The following is an 11,891-nucleotide window of genomic DNA, read 5'->3' on the forward strand; positions in this document are numbered from 1 at the left end:
GGTTTTTATAGAAGGGGTTTTGGGGAAGGGATTTGAGAAGAAAGGTTTTGAATTTGGATGGGATGCTTGGCGCCGTTGGATTTGAAGGTGAATCGATGGTTGAAGAGGTCGATCCGTGTGCTTGTATTTGTGTGATTCCCAGGCGTCGATTATCTAGGATCGACGGTGCGCGTTGTTCTACCGATATGTGGCGCGGATCCTGGTTTTTCTTAGCTGTTTCTGTGCCATTGTGGCGGGCTATTCGAAATTTTGAGATGGCCGAAATAATGAAAAATGGTCGTATCAACCATCTTTTAATTATTTTTCTATACTTCTCAAATTCTCAAGTCCAAAATAGAATTTTTTTTTTTTAAAAAAAATCAATCTAATCTCATTCATAGAAAAGTCAAGAGCACAAAAGCTTTTACAATCAAAATTTATGCTGAAGCTAAAAGATCAAAACCAAAGCTAAAAGATTACACATTATAGAGGATAATAACAAACAGATTTTATATTGAAGTCCAAACTATAACGTCAAACATCTGTTAACCTATGACTAATCTTCAGTTGTAACAACAAATTTGCTTTACGCTAACAATCCAATGCATAGGTAGCTCTTATTCATTGACCTTAGGATTAGAAAAAACTTCATGTCAATACTCATCATCCTCGACCCGAAGGTCAGAATACCGTTCACATCCACAACCCCAAGGGTTTGGACCAAATCATAAGGTGAGCAAATCAAGAAAGGACATAGCCTTATTACAAGCAGCATGAAATACAAGCAAAATAGACGAACAAGGAAAAAACAACAAGAAAGTAGCAAGACAAAACAACACAATATAACCAGAATACAGGGAAAAACAAAACAACTAGAAAACAAAAAAAAAAGCACACTAGGCGAAAGTCGGCAGCCGGAAGAAAAGCCGATCGCGTAATTGCCAGACACCGAAGTGAAGGAGGCGTTGGAAGCTCGACGCGGTAGGGGACGCGTTAAAAGACCCTGTAGAAGATTGTGGACGGCAAAGTGGCGCAAAGGAGATTGGTAGCGCACTCAAAAATTTGGGGGGGAAGTTTGAGTGAATCCCCCAAGAGCGTCACCCATAAAGTGTGCCAAAACAAACACCTCGCAAGAAAAAGGAAAAAACAAGCAGAAAGAAAACACAAACATAAAAGAAAGACAGATTGGGGAAGGGAGGGGGGAAGGATCAAGGAAGAGGGTGGGAGGGGGCTGCTATGCTGTCCAAAATAGAATGTTATATTAATAAGGGTTAATAACTTTTTTAGTATTTGGGTTTTGAAGTTTTTTTAATTTTTTCCATATGTTTTAAAAAATGACAAAATTAGTACCTCAGATTTTGGAAAAGACCGAATTACCACCTTCAGTTTGAGAAATTCTATGGGAGTGGCCGACCACCCCAGTTTGACCTTAGGGGTGGCCAAGGCCGATATGGGGGTGGCTCCCAAGGGCCATGGGGTGGTTTTGACCACCCCTTGAGGGTAGTTCGGCCATCTCCATATAATTTTTTAAACTGGAGGTGATGATTTAATCTTTTCCAAAATCTGAGGTACTAGTTTTGTCATGTTTTAAAACTTATGGGATAAATTAAAAAATCCCAAAGCCTAGGTACCAAAAAAAGTATTAACCCTATTAGTATCATTATGCTTTTGGTCTGATGATGTGTTTGTTTGTTTGGTTTTTTTATTTTATTTTATTTTTAATTAAAGGAATGCTGTATTAATAATTTTTTAACAACTTGATAATATTATACATATGTGATTGAAAACCACATCAATTAATTAAAAATTTAAGGAGCAAATTCTGATGATGGGAATCCAATGCAACACCCCGATTTAAGATTAACCTAGTGACACCTTAATTTTTGTCTAAGAGCCTGTTTGAGATTATGTTTGAGGAGCCTAAAAGTGCGTTTAACACTCAAATAGTTTCATTGAAGAAAAAAGTAATCGTTTGGTAAAAAAATTAAAAGCGTTTTTAAGGGTCTAAAAAACTTAAAAATGACCAAAACACATTTTTGAAAAAAGCTAAAAAATGAAGCTTTTGCCAAAAAGAACTTTTTGACTTAAAAGCTCTATTTTTTAAACGCAATCCCAAACAAAAAAAATACTGAAATATATATATATATATATATAGGCTCGGTCCAAAGCAATTCACCGGGTTAGACCTGGGTCACTTCTTTTTGGGCCAAATTGACCCATTCACCGGTCCATAGGTTTTGGCCTAATTATTATGGCCTATGTAACTGGGCCAATTTAGCATATCCTATAAGGCTCCAATCCAAGTCTCAAGTTCATCTAGTTGGCCCAAATCTTTCACAGCCCAGCTGCCACCAACAGCCGCACTACTAGCAGTTGGTGGCAGCCCATTTCTCTTTCTTTTTCCCAAACTTAAGCTTACACCTTGTGTTTGAAAAGATGTTAGAATATTCGATATTATTATATTATGTTGCATTATATATTATAGGGTTTAGTTTTGGGTTTCTTGCTCACTACTTCTTCTCTCTCTATAAATAAAGAGTTATGTAAACATATCAATAACACACTTACTTTATACAATGTAGTCGTTATATGCTTCCGCTCTCCAACTCTCCAATATATTTTAACAATATATTTAAGATGCACTAACTACTTCACATAAATCACAAATGGGATGCTATATTAATATTTGTTTTTGAGCATTATCATCAAACGAGAATCTTTGGATAATATAGATCTCAAATCAGTAAATGAAAAGATTTGACAGCAAAACTACGATCCTCATCATATAAAGAATTTGATTTCAGGTGGTTTTGTTTGTTTGATTCATAAAAGATTTGTAAGTTAGGCTACTAATAAAGCACACAAATATTCCGAAAAATAGTTAGCCTTCTGAGAGGGGATAAGCTTTTATTTTCAATTACAAAAAATCTTATCATATATTAATAAGCTAGAAATCAAACTACTAGAATTCTTCACCGACTACAATTCCTGCTTATATATTCTCTTATCATATTTCTCTTCAAATAGAATTCTTCACCCATGCACGTTTCTAATTCACAGAGATCGAGTCCACTTAGCATGGAGGCTGAAGTCAGAAAGCGAGAGCGAGAGGATGATGATGAGTACTACTTAAAAAATCTCCCGGCTGGGTATAGGTTCGATCCCAATGACAAAGAGCTAATTCTGAAGTACTTGAAGCCCAAGCTCTTTAACCAGCCCCTGCCACCAAACCAGATCATCGAAGTTAAACTCTCTCTCTACAACCCGAGCGAACTTCTTGCATAAATGAAATTTCTGTTTATTATTGAAGAAACATACAAACAATATGGAGAAAATGAATTTTACATTTTTACTCAATATCCAAATGGAACGCGTCCAGATCGAGCAGCCTGTGATGTGTTCTGGAAGGCTTCTGGAGCTAACAAGGAAATTACAGGTACCGAAAACAGTATTATTGGTTTTAAGAAGACACTGGTTTTGTACAGTGGAAAACCGAAGTGTGTGAAGACCAACTGGATTATGCAGGAATATAGACTCAACAATCCTCCTTCAGAAGGGGTGAAAATGACATAGTTTTTTTTTTTTCAAATTTCATAATTCTCAAACTGACCATCACTGAATTTTGTTGTATTATCTAGTTAGACGAATGGGTATTATGCAAGATCTATGAGAGAGTATATGCAAAGAAATCTAAAAAAGCGGAAGATCGAGAAGAATATGTTGAAGGTGTGGAAGAAGAGGAAGCGAGCCCATCTTTGCCTAGCTTGCAACTCCAATGGTGCCCCGCAGTAGTCCCAGTCCCAACCGGTTGAACAACCTCCCATGTCTTTTCCTTGTAACTCAAATTGTGGTGGATATTTCTCTTATTTTTTCTTCTCTTCAAAGTTATATGGCTTTGAAAGTGTTTCATTGTGCCAATTTTAGGGTATATTGGTTTACTAAGTGGGTTGATTCTAACCTTGTGTTTGGAAGCATTTCCATAGGATCTCTCATTCTCTCTTCCATACTAAGTGGGTTGATTCTAACCTTGTGTTTGGAAGCATTCCCATAAGATCTCTCATTTTCTCTTCCATTCGGATTAAGAATGGGAATGATCCTCCCTTGTAAACTTTTCCTGCATTTGATTAGAAAAAAAAATGGTGCCCCGTAGGAGTTCCGACGTATTGAACAACCTCCGCCGCTACAACTTCATCCACCGTTATAACTTCCACCGTTACAATTTACTGCACCATTGTCCCAACCGATTGAACAACTTCCCACATCTTTGCCTAATCGGAACTCAAATGTTGCCCGGCAGCAGCAGCAGTTCGTACCGTTTGATCCGCTTGATCAAATACAATCTTCTCAGTCATGTCTAAGAAATGCATGTCTTGAATTCGATTAATAATTCACGGCATAGTTAGGACGTTTTGGTTTTACATGTTAATTTTTTTTTTCTTTAATTTATGGATATGGATATTCAATTGATTGCCTTTCTTTAGCTCGTCTTTGTTGCTTAATGCATTTTGTTTGTCAAAACAAACCGGCTACCAACGAGGAAACCGGTTGGAAAAATCTGTACCAGAAAACCAGTTGAAAAAAATCAAGTACTCGGTTTCAGTTTTTGGCATCCGGTTAACTGGGCTAAGTGGCTAACTTGTATTTATATATATATATATATATATATATATATTTTAGGTCATTTTTAAGGTATTTGTAAACAATGAAGTTTTACGACATTTTTAAACATTGAATTTTTAGGGCATTTGTAAACAATGAAGTTTTACAACATTTTTAAACATTGGATTTTTATTTTTTTAAGGCCCAAAAAGCCAAAAACATTGGATTTTTTGGGATTTTTTTTAGGTTATTTTATTTTATTTTTTATTTTTTATTTTTTTAAAACCATCACAACAAAGCCCAACTTATTGAGACAAAAATGCTAATTATTTTTTTTTCTTTTAAAAAATGGGCAAAAAATTGTTAAATTAAGCACAAAAATTAGGCCTAGTACCTAAAATAAGCCCTATATATATATGGTTATGTGGTCTGGATAATCTAGTACCAACCGGAATCGGCCAGTTATTGTATAACTGGGTAACCAGGTAACCGGTTCCGGTTTTCCAAAATAAAAAAAATCAGTACCCCGGTTTTGGTTCCCGGTTTTGGCCAATAACCGGAATTGGGTTTACACCCCTACATTATATATAATCTTTTGCTAAAGCGTAATTATAAAAAAAAAAAAAAAAAAAAAAAAAAATTAATATATATATATATATATACACACACATAAAAGTAAACAATAAAAAAATGAGGAAAAAAAAAAGGGGTGGAGCCACCCCTTTGGGCAAAAATAGGTGGCTCCAGCCACCCATGACCAGCTAAGGGGTGGCCGAACCACCCCAAGGGCCCTTGGGGGTGGCTCGGCAACCCCCATTTGGCTTGGGGTGGTTTTGGCCACCCTTTACAGTCGGTCTGGGGGTGTTTCAGCCATCACCAAAAGGCCAAAAAATAAAAAATAAAAAAAATTAAGGTTTGGTTTTTGGAGGTGCTCGGACCACCTCATGGGCCATGGGGGTGGCTCCTAGATTGGCCGTAGGGGGTGGCCGAAACCACCCCTAGGCCAAATGAGGGTGGTTTTTGGCCACCACAAAAACCATTTGGGAGTGGTCGAATCACCACCAATGGCCCTTAGAGCATTCTTAGCCGCCTCACCAAAATTTACTTTCATTATTCCATTTAAATATTATTTTTTAAAGATTTGTTTATTCTTTTTTTAACTATTAAAGGAAGAAAGAGAAACAAAAAGCAAGAAAAAATAGAGATAAATGAATTGTTTAATCAATAGGTGAGTAAACAATACTTTTTATATTTGGTGAGTACTATTCACTTTACTATTTTTTTTGTTAAAGTAGTGAGTTTGAAAGTTAAGAATTAAGCCACTTTTGTTAAATTACCTCATCAAAAAAACCAAAAAATGGTTTTGGTGGGGCTGCAAGGAGTGTTCTTATGGGTGGTTCTGCCACCCCTAGTTGGCCATGGGTGGCTGGAGTACCCTATTTTTGCCCTATTCTTGTTTTTTTATTTATTTATTATTATTATTTTTTATTTATTATTATTATTTTTTAACTGTTTTACTTATATATATATATATATTGTTTCACTTGATTTTTTTTTTTCATTTTTAATTATTTTTTTTTATTTTAATACTATTCATTGCCACATGTCAGCTTTTATTGGGCTGACGTCCGTCAATTTTTTGAACGAAAGTTGGACAGGAGTGCTAACTTCGTTTTAATCAATAATTGAAGTACCATTTACGATACAAATTGAAACTGAGGTGGCCAGGTGGGTATAAATAAAGTCGTTAAATCACATGGGGCAAAAGATACTTAACCCTTTTTTTTACCTATAAGCAGATGTTTTTTTGGTCTGACGGTGTGTTAGTGTTTTTTTTTTTAAAGGAATGCCATATTAATAATTTTTTAACAACTTGATGCTATTATTCATATGTGATTGAAAACCACATCAATTAAAATTTACTGAGCAAATTTTGACAGGAATCCAATGTAACACTCTGTTTTAAGATTAACCTTAGTGACACTTTAAATTTTGCATGTCTAAGGGCATGTTTGTGATTACGTTTGAAGGGCCTAAAAGTGCGTTTAACACTAAAAAAGTATTCGTTTGGTAAAAAAATTAAAAGCGCTTTTAAGGGTTCAAAAAGCGTAAAAATGATCAAAACGCACTTTTGTCAAAAGTTTAAAAATAAAGCTTTTGCTCAAAAGCGTTTTTTGACTTAAAAAATCTATTTCTTAAACGCAATCCCAAACGAATATGATTATTAAACACAAAGGTATTTTAAAGCAATGGAATTAAGCACAAAATGCCAATCATTGCCTTTAAGTTTTAACCATTGAACGGTGACAATTTGCATGCTAATAAAATGAGAGTTGATCGTTGTTTTTTCAATAGGCCTTTATATAAACGCATCAAAAATCCAATTCTAACTACTTCACATAAATCATAAGTGGGATGCTATAATATTAGTTTTTGAGCATCATAATCAAACGAGAGATTTTTTCGTTAATATAGATATCAAATCAGTTAATGAAATGATGATTTGGCAGTTAAACTACGATCCTCAGCATATAAAAAATTTGATTTCAAGTTTTGTTTGTTTGTATCCTAAAAGATTAGATAGTTAGGAAGCTAATAAATGCACACAAATATCCCGAAAAAAATGAGCCTTAATCTAGAGGGGATAATTTTTTTTTTTTTTTTTTTTTTGAGCAAAATGGGTAGGCCGGGGATAATCTTTTATTTTCAAATCTAAACAAATCTTATCAGATTTTAAAAGGGATAATAAACTAGAAATCAAACTACTGGAATTAATCTTCACCGATTACAACTCTAGTGCTTATATATTCTCTTATGATCATATTTTATTATCTCCAAATACAATTCTTCACTATGCACGTTTCTAACTCACAGAAATCGAGTCCACTTAGCATGGAGACTGAAGTCATGAGAAAGCGAAAGCAGCGAGAGTATGATCATGCGTACCTCAAAGGTCTTCCGGCTGGGTATAGGTTCTACCCCAATGACAAAGAGCTATTTCTGAATTACTTGAAGCCCAAGCTCCATAACCAGCTCCTGCCACCAAACCGTATCATCGACGTTAAACTCTCTCTTTATAATCCCAACTCTCTTGCAGGTTATTATTCAAATTAAGAATAACCAATGATTTAATATTGATAATTTAATATTTATGTTTTGCATAAATGACATTTCCGTCCGTTTATTATTGAAGAAACGTACCAACGATATGGACAGAAGGATTTGTACATTTTTAGTCCAACAACTCGAAAGTATCCCAATGGAACCCGTCCAGATCGAAAAGCTGGGAATGGGTTCTGGAAGGCTACTGGAGCTAACAAGGAAATTATAGATACTGAAAACAACAGTATTATTGGGTTTAAGAAGTCACTGGTTTTCTACGAAGGAAAACCTCCAAAGGGTCAAAAGAGTCCAAAGGGTGAGAAGACCGACTGGATTATGCAGGAATATAGACTCAACAATCCTCCTCCTCGAATCAGAAGGGGCGAAAATGACATGATAGTATGTAGTTTTTTTTTTTTTTAAAAAAAAAATTGTAACTTTCTTTTCTTTTCTTTTTTTTTTTTTCAAATTTCATAATTCTCAAACTGACCATCACCGAATTTTGTTGTATTATCTAGTTAGACGAATGGGTATTATGCAGGATCTATAGGAGAGTACATGCAAATAAATCTAAAAATGCGGAAGGGCAAGAAGAGGGAGAGGAATGTGTTGAAGATGTGGAAGAAGAGGAAGCGATCCCATCTTTGCCTTGCAACTCCAATGGTGCCCCGCAGCAGTCCCAGTCCCAACAGGTTGAAGAACAGCCTCCCACATCTTTTCCTTGCAACTCCAATGGTGCCCCGCAGCAGTCCCAGTCCCAACAGGTTGAAGAACAACTTCCCACATCTTTTCCTTGCAACTCAAATGGTGGCCCGCAGCAGTTCCGACGGATTGAACAACTTCCGCCGTTACAACAACGAAGGCTCTATGTAAGCAGGGAATCTAAAACCCATATTCAAAAAGATGAATTTACTGGAACTTTTACTTTCAACTCGACTGGTGCAGCCCTGCAGCAAGCTTATTGGAACTCAATTGGTGTCCCACAACCTCCGACGTTACAACTCCCGCTGCCACATGTAAACAGGATCAGTAAATCTAAAACCCATTTTCAAGATGTAGAAAAGGAAGTGATCAGTGCTGCACCTTTGCCTTCCAACTCAAATAAAGATCAAGTTCCTTAATTGATCTGTACAAGCGATGGATTGGAACGTACTTTTTTGCCTTTGTAGACGATGGAGGTGGTGTATTCAATGAACCTTTCTTTCGAGTTGGAAAGTCACCATAAGCCTCCGATTAATAATCCTCGGCATATTTAGGATGTTTTGGTTTTACATAATATCTTATGTTAATTGTTTTTCTTTTAATTTATGGATATGGATATTCAATTGATTGCCTTTTTTTAGCTCGTCTTTGTTGCTTAATGCATTATAATCTTTTGCTAAAGCGTAATTACATTAGTTCAAATGATATTAAGAATTAAGATACTTTCTCTCAAACCCCAATCAAAATATAATAATAATTTGAGCAAAATGGGTCGGTTTGGGTTTTCTCCAAGACTGCAATTATTAAATAAAATCAAAGTGGGGAAGTAGAAGTTTGCATTTCCACTTAGAGCATTTTCATTTTAGCCACTCAAAATCTCAAATTCAACTTCTTTTTTTTTCTTTTTTTTTTTCTCAACAGAATATCTATTCTAACTCTTCACAATAAAATAATAAAAGGAAATAATATATTAGTTTGAGAAAAGTTTGGTTTTAGAAGGAATATTGCTAGAGCATGAAAATGGCACTCACAATGGCTTAGCTATTTCTTATTTTTATCTAAAATAGATAAACAATACACTAAAAAACTCTTTATATTGGATTATGCATCTCAAATGCAAAATACAATTTTTTTGCATTTGTGAAAATTCATGGCTGCATGTAGGAGATACTATTCACACATTCATCTCATTAATATACTATTTCTCTCTATACATCCTTTTTTTCCCCAAAATTTTATGTTACTATTTCTCTTCCACACCTCTCTTTTTCCAAAATTGTCTCATACTATTTTTCTCTCCACATCTATTTTCTCCCAAAAGTTGAAAAGTAGGATCTTTAGAAAAAATACAATTCTTATAAAAAAAAAAAATTAAATGATATTGATAAAAAAAATAAATAGATAATCGGATGTGTGTCTTTTAAAACTCATTAACTAAACTAGATAAAATGAGTTTTAATTAGCAGCCATTTTACATAAAAATATACATAAACCAATGTGAGTGCTCTAATTGTGTTGAATAACTTGAATGTAATTAGCCTATATATATATATATTCTCCTACTGATCATCTCCCAACCATTTTTTTTTTTTTGAAAAAAAAAATCAAAATAATGATAGGAAAGCAATAAATCGATTGCAGAATCGAATATTAAGGGTGCATTTGGGATTGGGATTTTGCAAGAATAATCTGTGTTTTTAAAATATATTGCAAAACCTAAGGTATTTAGCATTGCGGTTTAAAAAGCACTTAATTTAAAATAGAAAAAAAAAATGTAATTTCTATAAGCAGGTTAGAGAGTCCTTATTTGAAAAGACATGAATTTAAACTAAAATCACGATTTTATATAACAAATATTTGATTAAAAAAATAATTTTTAACATGTTTTATCAAACGCCTTTACAATTTAAAAAACGTAACAATTTTAAAATTACACTTATTAAAACCGTCATCTCAAACGGAGCCTAAGGCTATAGCGTACCCTTAATATGGTAAGGCAAGAAACAAGCGGCTTTAGAGCATTTCGAGCAGAATATGTCCAAAAAATCGCAAAAAAATCTCACAGCAGACTCTCTAAATGAATCATAAACATTATGATTGCTTCAGTGGAACCCAAAACATTGGGTTCCACTATTGTAATCCTTATGATTATTAAAATAAATAAAAAATGATTCTCTTTTTTCTCTCCTCTCTTGTCACACAATTCTCTCTCATCTCTCCTCTCATATATATAATATAATTAAAATAAATAAATATTTTAATGATATAGGGAATGATTAAGGGAAGCTATTGGAATGTATTTTGACATAGGAAAGCAAAAAGTAATTTGAATCTTTAAATGTAAGACGAGAAAGTTGTTGAGAATGCTCACGGAACCCCACTTTCAACTTTCAACCTGGATTACGAGGACACCTGGGTCATTTCTGACATTTCAGCACCAACACCTCAATTCTTCGGTTCTTCCGACAGAAAAGTGTAGAAAGACCCTACTTCAGTTTTACTGGAAATAAATTTGATCAGAGAAGAAGAAAGTAAAACCCCGAGAAAATGAGGAAGTTTGATCCGTGGCCTGTGTTCTTCAAGCGCGAGTGGAACCGGAACTGGCCGTCGCTCGCCGGCTTCGCCACCACCGGCGCTATCATCACCAAATACGTACACTCTTAGCCTCACTGGTACTCTCTCTCTCTCCAGGCCTTGCTCTTTAGCTAATGGTTTAATTTTACTTGATTTAATCGATTCTGCGGCGAAATCATTTGCAGAGGAGGACGCAAAGAAATCTCAGTTCGTGCAGAGGCACAAGAAGAAGTACGTATCAAATCCCCTACTTTCGTAATCCGCCATCAAAGCTAGGCTCGTAAATTTCAAAAATCGTCCTAGCTATATATATCATCATGCATGCATTTTGATGGCCATATACGTATATGGGGATTAATTATATTTATATTTTAATTTGTTATTGATTTGATCAGCATCTAGATTTTGATAAGCTGATTTTTTATCTAAACAAACTGATTGAAGTTCAAGTTTATTATGTTAATCATATAATTACATAGGTGATCACAAGTAATATTGTGTGAAATTCAATGGATTGTGTGACTTGTGTCATAATTATTGAATAAATCTCTTATATTTTTTTTGCAGATGTCCTTATTGTCCTTGAGGAGGCAGTCGATGAGGACCTGTATGGACTTTTAATTGTCTATAAGACTGTTAAAAAGCCTTCACTTTTTACCTTAAGTTTGTTTTAGTTATTTTGTCTACTACTTTATGGCTGCTTTTGTTGTATATATTGACTATGGTTGTAAGGTTGTAATAACATTATAAGGTATATATGAATGTGTGTTTTCAGTGGAAGCAATGATTTGAGGTGAGTCTGTAGTTTTAAAAAGAAAAAGATAAAATTTATCAAAGTGCTAGAAGTGTTACGCTGCACTACGTGGAAAATCAAAGGCTTATTTTAAAGTTGGAGCGTTACAAATCTCATCAAAGTGCTTCCTAAATCCTAAACT

The 11,891-nt window shown here is 34.6% G+C and overlaps 1 protein-coding gene across 1 annotated transcript; it reads left to right on the top strand.

Annotated features, from left to right (window-relative positions):
• Positions 1-7,470: 7,470 nt before the first annotated feature.
• On the top strand, positions 7,471-8,801 carry LOC132188088 (NAC transcription factor 32-like). Its single transcript, XM_059602499.1, has 3 exons — positions 7,471-7,675; positions 7,772-8,079; positions 8,199-8,801. Exons 1-3 carry the CDS (start codon positions 7,471-7,473, stop codon positions 8,799-8,801), a joined length of 1,116 nt encoding a protein of 371 aa, XP_059458482.1.
• Positions 8,802-11,891: the final 3,090 nt, after the last annotated feature.

The sequence above is a fragment of the Corylus avellana genome, chromosome ca7 (genome assembly GCF_901000735.1).
Source record: "Corylus avellana chromosome ca7, CavTom2PMs-1.0".
Taxonomy (NCBI): Eukaryota; Viridiplantae; Streptophyta; class Magnoliopsida; order Fagales; family Betulaceae; genus Corylus; species Corylus avellana.